The 22,530-nt window shown below is 34.6% G+C and overlaps 1 protein-coding gene across 1 annotated transcript in view; it reads right to left on the reverse strand.

Annotated features, from left to right (window-relative positions):
* The window catches only part of LOC143405136 (rho GTPase-activating protein 29-like), a 60,790-nt gene extending 39,210 nt beyond the window's left edge, over positions 1 to 21,580 (reverse strand). Inside the window, exons 1-2 of the mRNA XM_076863490.1 lie at positions 21,447 to 21,580; positions 13,317 to 13,553 (exon numbers count right to left, since the gene is read on the reverse strand). Coding sequence (XP_076719605.1) covers positions 13,317 to 13,521 — 205 coding nt within the window. The 5' untranslated portion in view covers positions 13,522 to 13,553; positions 21,447 to 21,580. The remainder of the gene's footprint in view (positions 1 to 13,316; positions 13,554 to 21,446) is intronic.
* Between the last annotated feature and the right edge of the window lie 950 nt (positions 21,581 to 22,530).

The raw sequence follows: 22,530 nt of genomic DNA on the forward strand, positions 1-22,530 counted from the left end.
TATTTCCTGTCGTTTTTACTATCATATATTTAATATATGTGGTAACTATATTAAGAGTCCTAAAAAGTTTGATGTTTACATAACTAAATGTTTAAAAATACATGTTCAGTTTCTACATTAGAGTTAATTCTCTCCATTAAGGAATTATCAGTTATTGGAAACAGAAACTCTCAGGCTATATGTAAGGACCATCATTTGACCTGCATATTAAAAAAAAAAAAGACCTGCAATATAAATTACATATGATCTAATGCATCGATCTTTTAATAAATTTTTGTGCTTTTTAGAAAAATGTAATTAGTTGCTAATGATGACAAATTGGGTGAACCATTTTAAATTTTCCAGATTTCTGCCTACTATAAAAAAAGCAAGACTGGATTAAACCAGGCCTGCTATCTTCCTCAGCAGCTGGAGCAAAGCAGTGCTACCCTCTTAGATGTGCACATTTCTCAGGACCCACTAGTCTAATTCTAGCCTCCTATGCTATACCACCCCTGCCAGAGGGATACAAATAAGAGTTTTATAACCCCCCCAAAATAAGTGATCATATAATTTATCACCCAAACCAAAATACTTAATAAGTAAAAAGGAGGATGCTCCTCATAATCATGCTAGCATAACAGGCATATTGTGGATTATCATTCCAGGCAAACCAATATGTATTATAAACCTACCTTTAGGACTCTGAAGTAATCTTCAGAAGTTTGAAAAAATAACCATCTTAAACATAGTATGATTCTCCTTTCCTTACACAGCATTAGCATTTAATAATGGTTAATATTTATTTAAATGCTCAGTTTGTGCTAGGCACACTTAAAAATGCTTAAAAGATATATTGTCCCATTTAATGTTCATGACCTTATTAGCTATCAATTCTCCATTGTACAGATGAGAGAACTGAGGGTCACCTAAGTTTACCAAACTGTGGAGCCAGAATTTAAAGTCAACATATATAATTCCAGAATATATGCTCTTAATGTTATACTGCCTTCCTACTGAAATAGTTCAGCTTAAAAACCAAAAATAATTTTTAAAATGTAGTATTATAATTAAATGTATATTTATGTTTTCAGAAATGTTGGAAGATAATCACTAAACAAATTATTCATTTTACAGAAATGTTGGAAGATACCAGAATGAAAAGCTATCTATAGCATAAAAAATAAAAATATTTCAACATAATCCATAAAATATTCCATTTATTAAGAGCACTATCAAAAGTGAAATAAATGTGTAGAACAAGAGGAGCAATGGGTGGAGGTGCCAGGAAAACAAGATAAAGAGCTGGGCATATCAGGGCAAAGAATATTCAGAGAGAAACAAAAAAAAGTGGTCCACATAGTACTAGAAGCAAGAGAGAAAACAGGGCCTTCCAGGAAAAAAATCTGATTCATTCATCTATCAAATTTTATTGACAGGGGAAAATTTAAAAAAAAATGAGATTAAGTATTAGCTTAATTAACTCTGGAAGTAAGTAGATTAAATAAGTAAGACTAAAGGCAAAGGAAATACTCTTGAGTACTGTACTCCAATTGAAATTTTTTCAGTGGGAATTTGGGTTTATAACTGACACCATTACACATGTACACTAGAACTGAACAAATGAATAAATGGATAACATGGTGGAAGACAGGCATCTCATCTCACTGTTACAGTGGAATTTAGAAATAAACAGGAGGAGGAAACTATAATTTTCCAGGTTGTGATGCATTAAAGTTGGAAACTTCAGTAAGAACTGATGTTTGGCTTGATATAAATGGTTACACATAGGATATTTATGGATATGTATATATGGGCACATGGATCAGCACAGACATATGTATTTCTCTGCTATCAGCCAAGAGAGTCTATAAACAAATGCCACCCCAGTAGCAACAAGCATAACTAGCACACCGGTCTTGGTTCCTGAACCATTCTCCAATAAAAGGAATCAGAACTCATTTAAGAAATGACTAATTGTAGGACAGGGGCAGGATATATACAAGTTGAGTCAAAAGCATCATATAGTGCTAGAAAGTAAGAAAGCGGGAGGGAGCAAAGAGAAGAGAGTATGGAGAAGTATCAGGCAACAAAATCTATCAAATTATGCTATGTTCATGTACAAATATACCACAATGAATCTTGCTTATATGTATAATTATAATGTACTAATTGAAATAATAATAATAAAAAGATTAGTAGGGTCCGCAGATCAGGAGAAGGAGGAGAGAAGGGGAAGGGAGGGTATTGGAGAACGATAGGGATCAATGATGTTATGTGCATGTACAAATATGGCATAATGAATCCCCACTATTATGTATAGTTATAATACATCAATAAAAAACTTTAAAAAGTGAAGAGGGTATTTCAAAGGTGTACAAAAGTCAACTGAAAAGGTTCCCTCTGCCAAAGCTATAACAACTGGAGGAATAAATAGTACTGACTTTATACCTAAAGTATAAAAAAAAAATCCATACATTCATATTAATATAAATGAATGAACAGATTAGTAAATGAGAAGAAACAAACCTCTTGTGTACAAGAATACTAAATACTTTATGTAGATACTTTGCCCTCAGAGAGGTATGCATAGTGATTTCTTCCAAAGAGTACAATATGCATGGGAGGATAAAAGCAGTAATTTCACTGTGTAGAAGGTGACAAACACCACATAAGACAGTTAATCAAGGTTAACAACAATAATAAATCATTTTGGTAGCAAGTACCCTTGAGATGATAGGATGAAAAAAACACTGTACATTTGTAATCTCTCTTCCAATATTTCACAACCTCGGTCTAATCATGAGAACATCAGAAAATTCTAACCAAAGGACATGCGACATAGTATATAGCCAGTACTCCTTGAAACTTTCCTTACCAAAAATGAGGAAAGTCTGAGAAACTTAAGAGACAGGGAGACCTTAAGGAGACATGACCATTAAATGTACTGTAATAGGATTCTAGAAGACAAAAAAGGGCATTTGGGGAAATCTATAAAATCTGAATAAACTATGGACTTTGTTCAACAATAAGGTAGCATTATTATTGGTTACTGTCAAATATTGGTTCATTAATTCTTACGAAGTTAAGGCAAACTGGACATAGGATTATATGGAAACTCCATATACTGTCTCAATTTTTCTGTGTATCTAAAACTGTTCTAAAAAGCAAAGTCTGTTTTAAAAATGAAATAAAAGCCAGTCAGAGATTTTAGGAATTTTATGTACAGCTGGCATTTTCTCCATAAACCTAATTTTTAAAAATCACTTATAATTTTTAATCCTTAGGACAAATATGAATATACAACTTAATGAACTATATTAATTAAATAAACAACGGTTTGGTAATTGTGGGTGTTAAGTTTACTTAGTTAAGCCAATATAGCATAGTGGTTAAAAAGGATAGCCTTTGGAACCAGACTCCCTGACTTCAAATTCTACCTCCATGGCTGAGAAACTTGGGCAAGTTACTTAATCTCTCTGTGCCTACTTTCCTTGCCTATAAAGAGAAGACAAAGAGGGTCACTTCATAGAGTTGTGAGATTAAATGAGTTAAAACACATAAAGCACTTAGAACAGTTGCTGGAACATAGTAAGCCCTCTATAAATATCTGCAGTTCCTATTATCTTAAGCAACAGAAGATATAGGTTATAAAGGTTGGATTCTGAAACAGAATCCAGTAGCACTGAAATAAAACAAACTTCTGAGAAAATAATACAACTTGATAGTTGTAAGGAAAAACTGTAAAAACACTCCAGACTTCCTATGTTATCCCAGTTTTGCACAAGTCTCTTCTTTATACTATGAAGCTAGTCTATGCTAATACCTCTGGATACTTACCAAAACCAAGGTTGAGTGATGAGCATCACAGAGAATTGTACTACATTCTTTTTGAAACCTAATCTATGGTAGTGCAATAGTATAGATGCGAAATATTCCCCAAAGGCCCATACTGGTTCTCAGCATGGCACTATTAAAAAGTGATGAAATCTTGTGATGAAGGAAGGGCCTGATCACTGGGGATATGTCCTTAAAGGAGACTTTGAGACCCCAGTCCATTCCATTTCTCTTCTCCTCTTGTTCTGTAGCTCGATTTGTTCTATCATATAAGTCTTCTTAAAAATTACTGCAAAACACTCCAATAACTGTCAGCAAAAAATACCAAATTGAAATTCCGTTTTTTCCTACAATCATGTGCTGCCTCTCCACAGGCCCCAAACCATGGGGGTGTTAATTGATAATGAACTGTAAACCAAAATAAATTTTTCTTTATATATGTATATACACATATACATACACACACACACACACACACACACACACACACATATATATATATATATATATATATATCTTATGTATTTTTATATCTTATGTAATGACCCAAAGCTGACTAATAATCTCAAAGAGAAAAAAGCTAGTCATTTCTAATATTCACAATAAAATCAACAGATATTAATATACTTGAGAAATATTCAAGAATATATTGTTGTATTTTGAAATCTCAGGGCAAAAAGAGCTTTATTTTAAATAATTGTCAACAACCACCACCAATTAGTATAGGCTATTAAGGAAGAACTACAAAATACTAATGACCTAAATGTCTAAATAAACTAGGGTCATAAATTCTGGCCTTCTCAGAGTCAAGGAAATCAAGTATACGGACATCCACATATTTCAAATTATTAAATATTTTTAAATTGTCTCAGTTTTAATTTCTAATATAGTAGGTAATATGTAATAGATACAAAATACACAAGTGAAAACTCTTTGGAATCCTCAGTAATTTTTTTAACAGATGTCTTGAGAATTCCTGCTATAAGTTTTCTTAAAAAATTACTGCAAAACAGTCCAATAACTGCGGCAAAAATACCAAATTGAAATTCCGTTTTTCCGTACAAGAAGTCATTATAAAAAGATATTGAAGTTGGTCCAAAGTAACTTTCTAAAAAACAATAACTAAGTTATTTAGAAACATTTCAGGAAGACAAATAAATTGCACTACAAATAATTCGAATTTCTATGATTAAACATATTTCTGAAGCCTATAAATCAACGGCAATGAATATGTCAACTAAATAAAATGTTAATCACAGAATCATAAACTTTTCTATATATTTGGGCAGAAGGGTTGACTACTAGGACATGAGTATACCCTGGTAAATTTCACCTGGGACTTCATAAATTAGCAAGCCCTCAACCATTTGTGCCATAAAAAGTTAAAAGAAGAAAAAAAAGGTTCCATTTTCCCCACAGAATAAAACTACCTCAAATTATCTTTAAAGAAGCAAAAAGCTGGGGCTGCAGTTGTGGCTCAGCGGTAGAACGCTCACCTACCACGTGAGGGGCCCTGGGTTTGATCCTCAGCACCATATAAAAATAAAATAAAGGTATTGTATCCAACTATAACTAAAAAGCAAAATATTAAAAAAAGAAGCAAAAAGCCTCTTACTAAAAATATAACTTTTAAAAAAAGTTTTAAGGAGTTTAAACAGTTTGTTCATCAAAAGTAAATATCCCCTGGCCTGCCACTACAAAATAAAACAAAGCAGTCACACAATGAAAGCAAAAGCAGTAACTGTTCTTTCCCAATACTGAATAAAGTGTGCTTGGTGTTAGAAAACAAAAGATTGATTAAGACATATCGGTTCCAATCCTTGATCTACCACTGCCTTGAAATGATTATAAATAAAACTCTTGGCTTCTCTAATCTTAGATTCATTAATAGTAAGAGAGAATTGATAAGAATACCTGTTTTACTTTATAAGGTTGTTGTGAATACCAAATAAATTAATAGAGATGAAATTGTTTATAGTCTTAATATACAAATAATGATTATTACTAGCAAATCTATAAGCCATTCAAACTAAGTATCTTTGAAAACAGATGTGTCTCAGGTAAAATGAGCAACAAACATATTTATAAGTCTCAATGTTTTAGTTAATGAAAAAGAAACATTAGAGTTCCAATTTCATTTTACATATGAAATCTAAATAAGTTACTTGGAAATAGTCATTACACATATATCTTATAAAAATACTTCTATGCCTGTCAACTTATAGTATTTAATTTTGTTCTATAACTAATACAGGATAATTTTTAAAGTCACAGTGGCCACACTGTAAATGTAATAAAGTTTAATTAATTCCACAAAAGTATTGTGAATATAAGATGTGAATATAAGAAAATCCAACCAAAGTTTTAACACCAATTATCTAGAACAGTAAAAAAGTATATACTACCCCTGTAATATGGTAACCTGACTTTTAATTATTGCTTTGCCTATTTGTGCCATTTATTTTCTGCTTCATGCAGCTTATCAAGTGAAAACAGATCAGCCAGCTCTATTTTGGGGTTCTCATGCATTAACACAATACCACACTGTTTATATTACAAACATTTCATGGAAATGCTTAAGTAAATAAATTTTAAAAAACCATTGGGTTTTCCTTTATTTTAAAAAATTGACAATAATCTTAAAATCAGTTTTGTTAATTCAGCTTAACCTAACTAGGGAGCGCAATGAAAAGAACAAGGAGGAAAAAAGCATCATAACTCATCACTAGGAAACTCCTATGTTTTACTATAATAACTTTTGAATTTATAGGAAATGAAACTCTAGGAATAGTAGCTTTATCTACTTACCTGTGAACTGTAAAAACAATAACTGGTTTGACACTTCAAAACACTTGCTCTAAACTAAATCCAGTGATGTAGATACTGTTATCTCTTTTTAACAGATGTAGAAACCCAGGCACAAAGGTTAGAGCTAACTAGCAAGTAGGAGTAATGAAGATTACAACCTCAGGTATTCTGGCTCTAAAGTTTGTGTTCTTACTCACTATAATACATTGCCACATGGCTAAAGAAGTTAAAGCTTAATGACAAGATATTCTGCATATTTGATTTAACAGACTTTAACTTCCAATAACTATGACAGTTGTTACTATGTATAGTAATAAATTATGTAAACCATTCTAGGCAAGCACAGAAGAGTACTACAATCTCCTATGAACTGGTAGAGGTGTAATAAATGAGCTACCTGTACTTCATACTTCACTCTTCAAAGATTCATTTCATCTCTTTTTGTCTCTAAGTCATAACCTAATAACATTCACATTCATTTCTCTTAAGTGATACCTGTCAGAAATCACTTCTAAAGAGGATGACTTCTAGAACACAGCACAACATATGGGACTAGCAATTTAATTTTCCTAATATCCCACAAAACTTGTGGCACACTGTGAGACTAAAATTAAATCAGTGAGGTAAAATTAACACACACTGAAATTTGTCTGGGAAAAAAAATACCTAACTTACTGCACATTCACAGGGGGGTAGGGGTATTTAGTTAATATACAAGACAAGTAATTAAAAGTGCAAATTCATGCAGAATCTCTCATAACAGAACAGCTAATGGTATTAAGCTTTTCATTTAACTCCTACTATTCAATAAAATTTGCTTTCAAAAGTTAACATACTACTTCTAATTACAGTTCTATAAAATCTAGGATCTAAAATTCATCAGAAGCTATCATTATAAAATAAATTATGGTTTTACAAACTAAAATAAGCTCTTAAAATTAGAAGGCACTTTTAAAAATTCATGAACTTAACTAATTTATCTGAAACTGATGATAAATTTTTATCTTCCATTCTTGCCTATTTAAAAGACAAACCAAAACCAAACAACAAAGCAGAAAAATAAGGCACATAATTATAACAGTAAACTTTCACTAAAATCCATTTTAAAATACCATTACATAATCGAAACGAAAAACCTATAAGAAGTATTAGACTGGTTTTCTCCATCTAACATTTTATAATGGCACTTAACGCTTTCAAGCAATGAGTAGCAAAAAAATGAGGTATTTTGCACTATTCCTTCAAGCCTAATTAAAAAGACTTGCACCTTTAAAATTCACAGATTTTGGACCTCCTTGAATGATACTATATCTGGAAATGGGAAGATATGTCACAAAGGTATACTTTTAAACTACTGAATAAGCTAGAAGTACATTTATAAATCTGTTATTTGAAATTCAGAAGACATTATTCCTCAGGGAGCAACCATAAACCTGAATTAGTACTTACACTGCACATACATTAATCTACAGTATTATAATTAAACAGAAGGTATTTATGCATGGGTGAATACTTTCAGTGCTTTCATATAAGATATAGATTTATCCCTGTAATTATTCATAATGTACCTTAATAACAATGGATAGAGATATAAAACTTCAAATTCTATATCTGCTACATGAATAAGACTACAGGGCAATCTTACCCTGCACTTAGTAGTGGAAAGAGAATCACCAAACTACTTATCCTATCAAAGTAAGAGTGGAGTAATTTCATAGTCTTCAGATCTCTCACAGATAGCTATAATGGGAAAATTTGTGAAAAATTTTCACCAGAAAAGTCATAAAAACATTCTAGAGTCTGGGGAAAAAAAGGGGATACCCTATAATATGTGTTTCATAATTTGAAAACAAGTATTTAGCTAATGTTTTTCAATTTCAAACTGAAAAGTATTCAAAATGATATATAAAATCTCCAAGTTGAATCAAATTCTAATTTACAAAATTGTAAGGCTGACAGAACCTGGTCCAAGTAACTTATTCTTAACAAATGATTAAATGACTTAAGACATATTCCAAAGCAGTAGCAGAACTAGGTCTAGAACCTGGATAATATGATTCTCTGGGAGAGTTTTTCCTGCTATCCTTTACTACCAATTAACCACTAAATAATCTAGCTAAAAAAAATTTTAAAAATATTTTTTTCGTTGTAGATGGACATAATATCTTTATTTTTTTATGTGGTGCTGAGGATCAAACCCAGTACCTTCCACATACAAGGTGAGCACTCTACCACTGAGCCACAACCTCAGCCTCCCTAACTAGAAAATTATCTGCTTGTTCAAATAAAAAAGGGAATGAAAGTTACACACTCCAAAACCAACCCAAGGAAGGGGATTCCAAACAGACTTTTGTTTCTATTGTAAAAAACTTAAACATTTGCTAATTGTTATCAAACAACTTTTCTAGGTTTTAAAAAAATGCTATAGAAATAAAAAATATATATTTATAATGCAAGAACTCATCTCAGTAGTCTCAATAATTATAAAAACCAAATGTCTACATCAGCACTATCCAACAGAAATTTTTGAACGGAAATTTTCTGTATCTTTACTCTTTAATATGGTAACCACCAGCAACATGTACTACTGAGCATGTAAAAGGCGGCTACTATAACTGAGAAGTTTTTTACTTTAATTAAATTTAAACAGTCATGTATACCTAATGGCTACCATATCAGACAGTGCAAATTTAGATAATCCCTACAACGTACAGAATTAGCTAGTGAAATAATGAAAACTGAGCAGTGCTTTTATAGAGTGCCTGCCATGTAAGGCAGGTGCAATCGCTTGGAAAGAATATACCATTCTGTATTAATGACCTCTGGGACCCCAAATAAGGCCAATATTTATCAGCAAAAAGAAGCTGACAAATATCATACAATCTTAGTTATACATCTCATTGGGAAAATGTGGCTAAAAGTACTCGCCTTTATGGGTACCAAATGAATAAATTTCTTTGCATATGAATTTATCACATAAAATGAAAAGCACCACGTACAAGATTCAGTATCCCTTATCTAAAATTCTTGGAACCAGAAATATTTTAGATTTTGGAATTTTTCAGGTTTTGGAATATTTGCACAGAGTTTAACAGTTCAGCATTCCTAGTCTGAAAATTCAAAATGCTCTACAATCAAGAAACTTTTTTTTTTCTACTGCCATGGTACTCAAAAAGTTTTGCATTTTAGATTTTTGGGTAGGGAATGATCATTTCTATGACTCACTTGGGTAAATGAAAATATGACCATAAACCAATCAAAAAGATACTTATCTAAGTCTAGCCTCAACAGTAGGATTAAACACCTGAGGCAATAGTCAAGTGAATTTGCACATTACTGCCTCATTATAATTAAACTATACATTAAAAAGGGTATTCTGACTAGACCAAAAGGTGACTTGTCTATCCACATTTTTTATTCTTCAAGGCTAACTTTTCAATTCTTTAGCAGCTAACAGATATGAATTAAAAGGTAATAAACAATGCCAGAAATCTGAAGGCAAAAGACAAAGTACTGGCAAAGTTGCTGGCAAAATACTGACAAGGTTCCTTCACTCCAATAAAGAACAGTGAAACAGCTCTTTGCTGTCTGACCACCGTTTATTGCTGTAGTGGTAACTACAGAAGTCCAGGAATAGTTCTCAATTCACATGTTTCAAGTCTATAGAAATATAGTGCTATAACACTTTTAGGTCGTAATAATACGACCTAAAAGTGTTATAGCATTTTAAACATTTTAACTGCTTGCTTGAAGACTATATGTGATCCTTATAATAACTCTATTAAGTAAATAAGAATATTTATGTATTTATTTATTCTGATACTCCAAGAAGCTGAAAATCACACTCAGGCTTAAACACAAGCATATTATTATAAAGCATTCTCCTCATCTTTTATAATGAGATTCATTTATATATTTATATATACTTCCTTGCTTAAGGAAAACAAAACAAAAAGGTTCCAGCCACTCAAATTAACTAAATAGTAATTTTCAGATTTGGATAATAATCTTCCAAAGACAGATAAAACAAATTCTTATTAAATTCAAAATTCATATTGACAGGGGATACATGTATCTTTCAAAATGCCTGAAAAACCAAGCATTAAAATCAATCTTACCAGTATGAGAGTGGGTTATCAAAAAATTGTTTTTATAGGTTTTTAAAAATTAATTTATGGGCTGGGGCTGGGGCTCAGAGGTGGAGCACTTGCCTAGCATGCATAAGGCACTGGGCTCAATCCTCAGCACCACATAAATATAAAATATTGTGTCCACCTATAACTAAAAAATAATTTTTAAAAAATTAATTTATATTTTTATATATTTTTTATATTTTTTCAATTATTAGTGACACATCTGTTATTTAAGTTAAAGCACTGGTATGCTTATTATTAAAAGGATAATGTCCATACAAATTTTTAAACTTAAACTTCAATGAATAAATTTGTTTCCCTATATATCCTTTTATCTGAAGGGGTAGTCTCCTTCTGTATCTTATTACTATTTTTCTCTTTTTTCATGTGGATTGGCTTCCAATCCTCTTCTTTCCTATTCTCTGAATTGTCTATTCATAAATTAAAACTCATAATTTTTTTTTTGCCAATAAGGAGTGGTTCACTTTGTTTTAAATTACCACCATTTAAAATCTGTTAAACAAGGCAGGCGTATCTATGTAAAATGAGGATTTTAAAGGATATAAAACTCCTAAGGAAAATAAAGAACAAACAGAAATCCTAACTAAAAATCTTATTTATATTATTAAAAATGTACTTCCATTGATACATTAAATAACATCATGTTCTACCCTAAATTGAGGTAAATGATTTGTCAGTAAATATATCATTTTAAATTTCACCTTAAAAATTAACCCACTAACGAACTGTATGACAAAGAGAATAAAATTTACTGTTTACAAACTTAAAAATAAATTTTAAATAAATAATCCAGTTAAGAACAAATCTTTACTACAAAACTATGATCTTTAAAATAAATGGCAGATGTATCATTTCAATAAGGAATTTGTTACTAGTATAATCCTTAATATATTTAGGATATTTTCCATAACAAGTTACCTTTACCACAATTTAATCATCCATTTTAGACTTCAAAATCAACCTACTGAAATTAACAGGAGTGTGAGCAACTTCTTTCTAATAATATTTACATACTCTGGAGCCAGGTGCAAAGACATGCCTGTAATCTCCACGGAGCCCTGGCAAGAGGATCTCAAGTTCAAAGTTTAGTGAGGCAACTTAGTGAGGCCTTAAGAAACTTAGTGAGACCCTATCTCAAAATAAATAATAGAAGAAAAATGGGGGAGAGGGGACTGGAAATGTGACTTAGTGGTTCAGTGCCCCTGGATTCAATCTCTGGTATCCCGGAAAAAAACCCAGTATAAAAACCATATATATATATATTTTTTAACATAATCTCAAAAGAATGATATATGACTGTTGCTTTAAGGAAAATTCAAAAAACTAAAATTCTGAGACTTTGGGACTGGGGAGGTTGTTCAGTGGTAGAGTACTTGCCTTGCATGCCTGAGGCCCTGAGCTCAAGGCTCAATGCCAGAAAAAAATAATTTTTTAATTTTTTTGGAGGCTTCAGTTCTAGTTCAGTTATTTGGGGAACTTCAACTTGAACATTATAATTAGGTTAGAAATATACTCTTAAATTTAGTATAAGCATGAGATGTGGTTTTAGATTCTGGTTGTCAAAATGCATATCAGAAAATAACCATTTAACATAAATGATTTGTTGAAATCTCACACATTTCTATGAAGGCCCAAGAAGTGTCATATAAATACAATAAAAGTGAAGTGTAATCTACACTTTCTATAACATAACATAATGAACATGAAAATGAACTGCTACTTATCACAAAAGAACAGGAGCTGTCTCAACTATTAATTATCACTGACATCAAATTTGGATATTAAATAAACACTAAAAGAAGACTTAGGTACTAAGATGAAGTCAGAGACATATAATTCTTTATTTCTAACTAGACAAATTCTGTGATTATCCCTTAATCTAAGAAGAGATTACAAATCAGCAAAACAAAATTAAGTTTGAATATTGGGGAAGAAAATTCATTCAAATACAGTCATTTAAAAGTTGCCAATAATGTGGAAAGCTGAATTAAGGCCAAAGCATCAAAAATCTACATTGTAAACATTAGTTTGCTTATTAATGACCAATCAATGTGCTGTATTGTCTTTAACAAGAAGGTTTAGATTCCAGTGGTTTCAAATTATCCTAGACCAAACTGAGAGAAACCAAAGACTTATTTTTCCTTTTTGGTACTCTTGTTTGCCCACCCTTACCAAAATTATTATATACTGCATCATTGTTTATTTTTCAAATTTTCTTTTGCTTCTGTTCATTTTTTCCTCATTATTCTTATTGGTGCATTACATTTGTACATAGTGGTGGGATTTGTAGTTACATATCCATACATGCATATAACAATATAGTTTGGCCAATATCATTCCCCAACTGCACAAATTATTTGGCTACAAAATGGTTCATTTACATTGTAAACATCAAACATTTAGAGGTATGATTAAAATAACTAAAGCAGAATAATAACCTGTTTCTACCATTGTGTACACACTTATCTGTAGGGTGGGTGGCATTTAAAATTTTACAACCTATCCAGTAAGAATGCTAAGAGAAAACAGTTGACAAACCTGAAAAAATAGCTTCTTTCAAATATATTAACACATGGGAGAACTTCCTGATATCATTCACCAACTCCTTGATGTAGTCCGGATCAAAACTGGAGTTGGAACTTATGGACTTGAGCCCCATTTCAGAAGTTGTAACATCAGTAGAGAGTTGGCCTGATGCCCAAACACGTTTTTTCTTTGCCTTTTTCTGTTTGTGAGCAAGCATCCTCTCATTTAACAATCAGAAAAACTGAAATCCTTAAGGGGGCAAGAAACAAAAAAAAAAAAAAAAAGAGAGAGAGAGAAACACAAATACTACATCAGCCAAGAAAACATTAGAGTTTCACAAATTGCCCACAGTCCACCTTAGTCTCCTGTTTTCAATTTTAAAAACAAATGAATAAAACTCTATACTATGAATAATAGCTTCCATTCATTAAGTGTCCATAATCCTGACAATGCCCAATATGGAAACTATCATTCTTTTCATTTCACAAGTGAGGAACCTGAGGTTTAGAGGTTTAAAAATATGTCTATGCTCTCAACTGATAAATGATGAACTCTTGAGTTAAATCTAGATCTGCTTTAACTTCCTCTTAATTCCTAAGGTACATAATATTTTTAATTGTAAAAATTGTTCTGAAACATGACTTAGTAGGTCACATCTTCCCTCTATAATATCACCTTCAAAAATAAAGGTGAAATATGGACTCTGAAAAAAGAAACGTTTTTAAAATCCTCTTCCATTATTTACTATATGCCCTTAGAAGCTGTTAATCATCTCTTCACTTTAGTATGCTTATTTATAAAATCAGCAAAACATCCTGACAACACCTACCTCAGAAGCTTATTTTACAGAATTAAATAAGACAGTAGTATGTAAGTATCCATTGAGCACATAAAAGTAGTTTAATTACAGTTATTTTTTCTAGTGATATATATACATGTACACATACACGCTGACATTCTGGGTTATTAAGTTTCATGAAGAACATTTTTTTGTTGAAAACAAGTTCTAAGGATGTCCCCTAATCTGATGTATCCTGACTGTACAAATAAATGTCATGTTATCAGAGAAATATTTCTGGTAATTTAACGATGGAATAGTGAAAAGGCAATGTTTAGAATTATAAAAAAAAAAAAAAATAGATTTGAATCTTGGCTCTAGTGTTTTCCAGATGTGTGACTTATACAATTCATACTCAGGTTTCTGAGAAGATTAAAAGGCATCACAAAATTTAGAAATTTCTGTGTTAAAACATCTAATCCTAGCCCACTGGGACTCTAGAGAATCTTGAGGAATTTTTTCTTCACCCTTATTTTAACTTTCCAGAATAAAATCCCCAACTATTTTAAATTTCTTGAAATCAAAAAGGAAACAACTTGAGGAATTAGCCCAAGCATGATCATTAAAAGATTTTTCAAATATTTTGTCTTAAATATTTGGATACTTTCAAAATGAATTCACAGTACAGAGTTTTATGTAATGTTTTCATCATTTGTTAAAATACATTACTGTACCATGTACTATTACACCATGCCCAATTCCACAGATTTGGTTTCTCCCTGGGATTACAGTTCTCTAGTCTATCCCGTTCTATTTCTGCCTCTCCCACACTAGTGAATTGTCATTTCTTGTCTGAGCTACTGCACTAATTTCCTAATGATCGTTCCACAACCATTCTTGTCCCATTATAAATGTAGCGAGTAAACTTTTCAAACATAAATCTCATGGTGTCATTTCTCTGCTCAAACCTTCCAAAGGACAAGTGAAAAAATGTCGTACTCTGTGAGGCTCAAAGTGAGACATGGTGGCTCTTGCCTGGTCCTGCAATGTTATCTGAAGTCACACTCCTGGCTTTCAACACTCCTGCCATAAACATCTCTTTTTCCTTCTTCTAACAGTATTTGTTTACTTTCACCCACAGTATGAAACATCATGACCAGTATAGATACATTAGTATGTAATGTTGGTGTGTGGTATGTGTAAGATCTATTTGTCTTTCATAAAACATATTCTAGCTAAGGATCTATGAGATATAGATTTTTTTCATTCTATTCCATTTTATTTTTATAAATGCTGGTTGCAACTCACTAAATTGTCTTTATACATGTAGCGGGGGTCATGACATTATAGCTTAAAAAATACCTACTGTTCACATCAGGGTCCAGTCTACATGCAGATCCATTTGCCTGCAATATTCCTTCTTCTCTTTCACTCACTTACTCTGATCTTACCCAAAGATCACTTCCTCAGAGAAACTCTCCTGCACTACTCCCATGGCCCCATAATCACCATCACCAAACTAGAACAGAACCCCTAGAGATGACCTAGAGCATCCTACACTGTTCATCACTGCATTTACCACAGCCCAAATAGATAATTCAAATCTTACCATTAAGACTAGAATCTTAAGGAAATTAAGACCTTGTCTTGGTTGTTAATCAATGAATAATGCTTTTGCAGAAACAATGGATATAAATTAATAAAGTTACAGCTGACTTTTACAGACACCAAAATAACTCTAGGTTTTTGCAATATTTCAAAGAGAAATTTTTTTTCAAAAAAAAATCTATCTCTTTTTTAAAAAAGGACATGAAGCTGAGTAAAGGCAAAATTACATAAAATTGAAATAAAAGTTATATTTCTATTCTGTTCCTTCTAATTATAGCTTTTTAAGTTCCTTTATCCAATATTCTTTTGTTAATTCTAAATTATTTAAGAATAGAATTTTACACTTCAACTAGTTTCAAGTCTATCTAATATTAATCCTTAAATATGTAATTTCTAAAATGAGCCTAGGATGATTTTTTAGTAGTATAATTATACCTACCTTTTGCCATCAACAGAAATAAACAAAACAAAAAATTCAAGTGCCTTGTTTGGGCAGCTCTTGCACAAATCACTAACTGAAGAGCTATTAGCCCAACAAATCTTATCACTTTTGCAGTTTACTTAAAGTCATTGTTTACCTCTGGCAGCTTTTAAATTTAGTAAATCAGGTAACTAGTCACTGTTATTGGTAAACATGTTTTAAAAAATTAAAGATATATCACAAGTTTCAAATAAAACATTTCACCTGAGTAAAAAGAATGTACTTAAGTAACTGTGTCAAATCAGTAACCCAAAGTTGTAAAAAAAAAATAAAATAAAATACTTGAAAATGTTTATACAAGACAGAGAAATCTGTTCTCTCTCTCCCCCTCCCACTCACACAAGGGGCACTAAAAAGGATTATATTCTACCTCTAGCCAATATTATGATTAATGTTCTAATTCTGTGTTTCTACTACTTTTCACATTTAAAACTGGAAAATGGAAACATTAATATTACAACTGAAAAAATGTTTAGAATACAAATATAAGCCAAGTTGTAATAACTGAACTATGACAAATAAAGTTTAGACAATATACACTTTTCCATGATCATTAATATACTACTTACAAGGCACTTTTCATTTTCCTACATAACAAAATGGATATGTCTAGTGAGAGGTGACATAAAATGTAGTTAATAACAGATTGCAGCTAGTAATTTAATTAAGTTGGGTGCTAATGCATGAAAAGTACTTAGCATAGCACCTGGTTCATCATGAAGACTCAATAACTGTTAGTCATAATTACTTGCAGTGTTTTATTGTTTTTCAACACACTTAAGTAATAAATGTGACTTCACTACATCTGTAGATTGTGAGCAAGAAGCAATTCCAGAGATTTAACTGACTTCATGAAAACCTACTAAAAGCCTTCCAAATGAAGTTTGAACTGTGTAAATAGATGGTTGAACTCTAATTCTTATAACATTTCTTCCAACTCTGAACCATAGACATTAAAAACATACATTACTCACTTATCATATAATTTTGTAGAAAATTATATGATAAGTGAGTAATGTATGTAAAAAGAAAATCACCATGTAAAACTACTTTCTCTGTTTATTCTAAATTCTAAGTAATATAAATTAGAAACATGGACACAGGGTGGGAGTAGCTCAGTGGCAAAGTGCTTGCCTAGCATGTGGCAGGCCCTGGGTTGATCCCAAGCACTGAAAGTCGGGGGAGGGGGGCAATGAAAGAAAGGAAGAAAGAAAGTTATATACAAACTTCCTGTCTCTCAAGTGGCTTTTCCAACACTTCAGTAACCTGTGTCAATCAATATCCCCTATTCCATGCACATACAACCCCAAAAATGCACATTATAGAAGTATTTTATTTTAGGCACTGGACTACTTGAAGTGTGAAATGAATCGTTCTCAAGTATCTGTATTTAATAGGACCCATTCTTACTATTTCCACTACAGGAAAAACTGCAGATGTTTCAGAAATCTGCTATTTTAGCACAATTTCTGATATGGTAAGAATCTATTTAAAGATGCTAAAAAAAATCGGAAGAGTTCTGAAGGTCTTTAATTACATTTTTAAACGCACTCCCAAGTCTAATGCAGTGGCACACACCTGCAATTCCAGCTACTTGAGAGGATGAGGCAGGAAGATGGCAACCTCCAAGACAGCCTCGGCAATTCAGCAAATTAAAAAAATAAAAAAGGCTGGAGCTCAGTGGTAAAGTGCCCCTGGGTTAAATTTCCAGTAACATAGCAAAACAACAAAACACACCCCCCCACAAAAAGAACAGGCAGTGTTTTATCAATAACATGTAAACAATTTCCAAAGGAAGGCATACACACATACACTTCATTCCTGTATGGTTTGAACCCAGCATGCTTAAAAAAGAGGAAGCTGCCCAGCCTCCCACGCCTCCAAAATGTCTAGCATTCCTGGCAGGCAAGGCTTGTCTCAGACCAGCCAAAACTACCCAATGGCAAAGAGCATGTTCCCCATCCTGGACTTAAATACAGCAGGAAAGAGAGAACCACCATCACCACCACCACTCCAGCCCCTCCCCAAAGGCCTAGTAACAACAGACAAAAGACATATGACAGACAAGAGACAGTCATGGAGACAGAAGGGAAGGAGTGCTTAGCTCTTGCCTTTCGCAGGTAAAATACTGTCCTCTGAAAAGGTAAGAGGCAAATTCCCTCCTGAGAAAGAATGTGAACAAATAAACAAAGGCACAGTTTCATCAGGCATTAGGGTTCAACCTTGAACCATCTCAGACTTGACCTCATCCCTTCGAAGAAAAAAAAAATTAAATTGAAGCCATCAAACCTCAAAACCCATCCAAAATAGAATTGAGACAAAACCACTGAGCTTGAGGAGCCCATAAACAAAACACCCCTTATAAATTCAAAGACAAAGGTGAGGAGAAAAACACACCACTGAAATCCTCAAAAACACCTCAAGGGGAGTGAGGAGAGCCCAAGTGGAGTAAGAATTACAATCAGGGTTGGCAGGAGCCGGGCAGGGACAGAGGCAAGTCCACAGACTTAAGCCATCAAGAGCACACATTCTGGAACAAAGGCGCTTGGGTTTAGTTCTTCACTCTTGACAATTACTACTCAGTGTTCTTGCGCCGGTCTTTAACTTTAATTTGCCTATGTGAGAAATGAGTTAAAAAAAAAAAAAAAACAAGGATCTGTTGGGACAACTAAAGGAGGCAAAACGTGTAACACTCTCACAAAAGCAAGCAATTGGTGTGGTACATGCTATCAGTTTGCTTTTACTGTGGTCACCATCATCAGCTCCCAGCCATGGCTTACCCTTCCCTAATACTTCTAAAAACATATTAATTAGCTTCCACCTCTTCCTTTAAAAGGAAGACTGTAGGGGCTGGGAGTGTAGTTCAGTGGCAGAGTGCTTGCCTAGCATGCTTAAAGCCCTGGTTCAACCTACAGCACCACAAAAAATAAAATATAAAAAGGAAGACTGTGACACTTGAAAACTTTCTCAGCAACACAACCTGAAACATTCTTCAAGAAAAATAAAATTCTTATCTAGCGAGGTATTATTGCAGAATATCTGCTCTATGAACAAGGTGGCTCATTTACTTACAACCATAATAATAAAGACAATATTAAAGCGCATACCACCTTCCAAAAAAAAAAAAAAGATCAGATTGTGCTCCTAACCTTCTTAAACCCCCTTGTTTTGTTACACACATAAATACGTCTTTATATGTGTGGCTCATTACCATGCTGGAAGTGAATACGAAATTAAAGTAAATGGCAAACAAAATAACCCTCAATGCTTCAAAGCAGAAACATCTAAGCTGGATCAATGACATCCTGGTATACATTAGAGATAATCAGCAATTCTGCACAGGAAGGACTCCTTACCTTCTGTGCTTATTAAAGTTACTCTTTACCTTCAAGCTCACACAAAAACATCATTTCTTTCAAAATGCCTTTTCATCCCCTCCAATGAAAATAATCATGCCTGTACTTTTCCATAGGGGATTGCTCATACTTCTATCGGGTAACCCACATTATGCCTTGGGCTCTAGTTTTTGGTTATTGTATACTGCCACTCAATAAACGGAAAGATTCTACAGGGACTCTGTCTAGCATAAAGTGAAATCCTGCTAAATTTTCAGAGTGAATGCTGAAAAAATTACCATGGACAGGAAAGAAAATCCTTCCAGGATACCTCCTGGGAATAATCTCTATTCAACAGTACTAACCCACTGGGACCAAGAACTCTTGTAAAAGCCCACATTCCTAGGTCAAGGGCTTTCACAGCTGGGAGGTGAAGGTGCTGATAACTGAGATGGTTGTTCTATTTTAGGGAGGTGGAGGGAGCTGGAGTGACCATACATTCACTGAATAGTGATTTCTTCATCTCAGCCAAAGTTCGGTATCCTGCCAACTTGGGGACTGAAACTTTTCTACCTGGGCTTATCTTGCTTTCTTCAAATTCACTCTTAAAAAGTCTTATCAAAATCATGAGACCAGAGCTATATGTATTGTAAACCTAATGAGGCTTAAGTGTCACTGTTCCTCACTTGCACAGTTCTTACAATAAGGAAGCATTTCTAAGTAGGCATTTCTGGCAAAGTGCCTAAAGAAATCACTGGGGGGAAAAAAGGATCTAAATCTCTAAGATATACATCTATAATGTGCTGTGATTTATTTACTCATCCTAAATACTCACCTTCCATCTAATTTTGAATTCTTTTTCATGAAGAGAGAGACCCCTACTCCCAAAGTCAATAAGGAGGTAAAGTTAATCCAAAGAGGAAAAGATAGCTATAGAACAAAAAGTTGCCTGCTGTTTTGAATGGTCTTGGAACATTCACAAAACACCTAATGCTCCTCCCTTCCTCCAGAAAATCCAAAGAACTCAGTGGATGTCAAAGATCCAAACAACTCAAGAGTAGAATCCCATCCTGGGAGGAGGAGTAGTGAAAAAATGAGATAAATCTGGCACTTGTCTGACTCAAAGACAAGGAGAGTCGTGGTCCACTTGGTTTCCACAGAACCCAGACAGCCTCTGGAATACCAGATTTTTGATCACGGACGGGGTCCTGAAGACAACCAGGGCAACAAACTCAAAGGGACGTGCTCTCCCTGTAGTAGCTGCAATCTCCCAGCTTATCAATTCCAATTTTGCAAAGCACACGACTTGCCCTGGGGCCATGGTTGGGAAAAGGTGAATAGAAACAGAAGGGACAGTAACAAGGGAAGGGCAGAAAAGGGGTACAATAGAGATGCATCACTCAGAAAGAAAGGGAAGGAGAGTGTTCCTGCACCTTTAGCCCCCCCTCCCCACCCAAAGTAGTAAACAACCAAGGCCTAGAAGAGGTGAAGTGTGTTAAGAAAAAGTAAATATGGAACACGGGGTGTGTTTCTTTACCTCAGCCTTTGTACTAGACAGAATGAAATTTCAGGAAATGTCACCAAACTTCAAAAAAAAAAAAAAAAAAATCCCACTGGGAAAGACGGACATGAAGACCAGAAAACCAAGAAGGAAAAGTAAAGTCCGCTCGCCAGTCTCGCCCGCGGTTCCCGCGGTGTCGCCCCACTCCGGCTGCTCACCGAGGTCCGCAACGTTCCCACAGCGCCCGCTCGTGACGTCCCGCTCGTGGGCGCCCTCGCCCGGGATCGATACTCCCGGAGGACCCCGCCCCGCCCGCAGCCGCCTCGGCCCCGGGCCACCGCGTGGCCGCCCCGACCCCGGACAGCTACTGGCCGGCGGCCGGCTCCGCAGTCCCGAACCCGGTCCGGCGCCAGAGCGAACACCGCCGTCCCACACTCACCGCGGCGCTCCATCCCGCGTCCCGGACGCGGACGCCCGCCCAACGCTCACGGCCGCCGCCGCCGCCGCCGAGGGCTGGAGCTCGCCGTCCCCATCCCCCACGCACGGCCCGCAGACGCCCGGCCAAGCCGCCGCCGCCCCTGCAGCCACCGCCACGACCGCGCTGGCCGCGGACGCACCGCCCCCGCCGCGCACCGCCCGCCCCCCGGAGTCCCGCCATTGGCCGGCGCTCGTGGGGGCGTGGCCGGAGCGGGCAGCAGGTGGGGGTGACCGCTGGCTCGCGGGGCACAGGCTGTCAGCTGCGCCTCACCCAGTCCTCTTGGTCCCGGGACGCAGGGGCTGCAGCTGGGAAACGGGACGAGTTAGGGAAAAATCACCTTTTGCACATTCCAGTAGGGAGCAAATCTTCCGTCCTCGTTTAATTGGACATTTCTCAGGCGGACACTATAAATTACTTTTCAGGACTCTTGTCCTCAACTTCTTTTATGGAACTACTTTTTCCCTCCTTTTGCCTTCTGAAAACATACATTTTGTGCCTAACTTTAAAACTTCCCCGCTTTTTCTTTCTTCAGCTGATTGTCATTTTCAAAAAACTACCTGAAAACATAAGTTATTATGTACACACGGTAACTGGACACATGGAAATGCTCAATAAATACTAGTTGATTACATGTCGATTTAACCTTGCAACTTCTTCTTACCATTAAATGCTGCTGATAAATGGGTCTCATTAACATAGTGGGGGGAGAATGAACAACCACAATTAAAGCATTTATCTAGATGTTGGATCACACATTATATATGGAAGGTAAAAAGCACAGTGTTTGTACTGAATAAAGTACTGTACATATTAGTTACACTTAATAGCTCTACCAAGAATATTTTTCCTATTGTCTATGCTGACACGTAACAGACAGACCATGAATATTCGCTGACAAATGAGCAAAATTATGTAAAGGGTATTTGAAAAAGTCATTCAACCTCATCCTTCCCTTGAATCTTTTTCAAAATATATGAGACATCTGCCATATTCTCTTTCTTCTTTATTAATAAGAGGACATATGATACTTGAAAACATTTCCAGA

This window comes from Callospermophilus lateralis, chromosome 7 (assembly GCF_048772815.1).
Source record: "Callospermophilus lateralis isolate mCalLat2 chromosome 7, mCalLat2.hap1, whole genome shotgun sequence".
In the NCBI taxonomy this organism is placed as follows: domain Eukaryota; kingdom Metazoa; phylum Chordata; class Mammalia; order Rodentia; family Sciuridae; genus Callospermophilus; species Callospermophilus lateralis.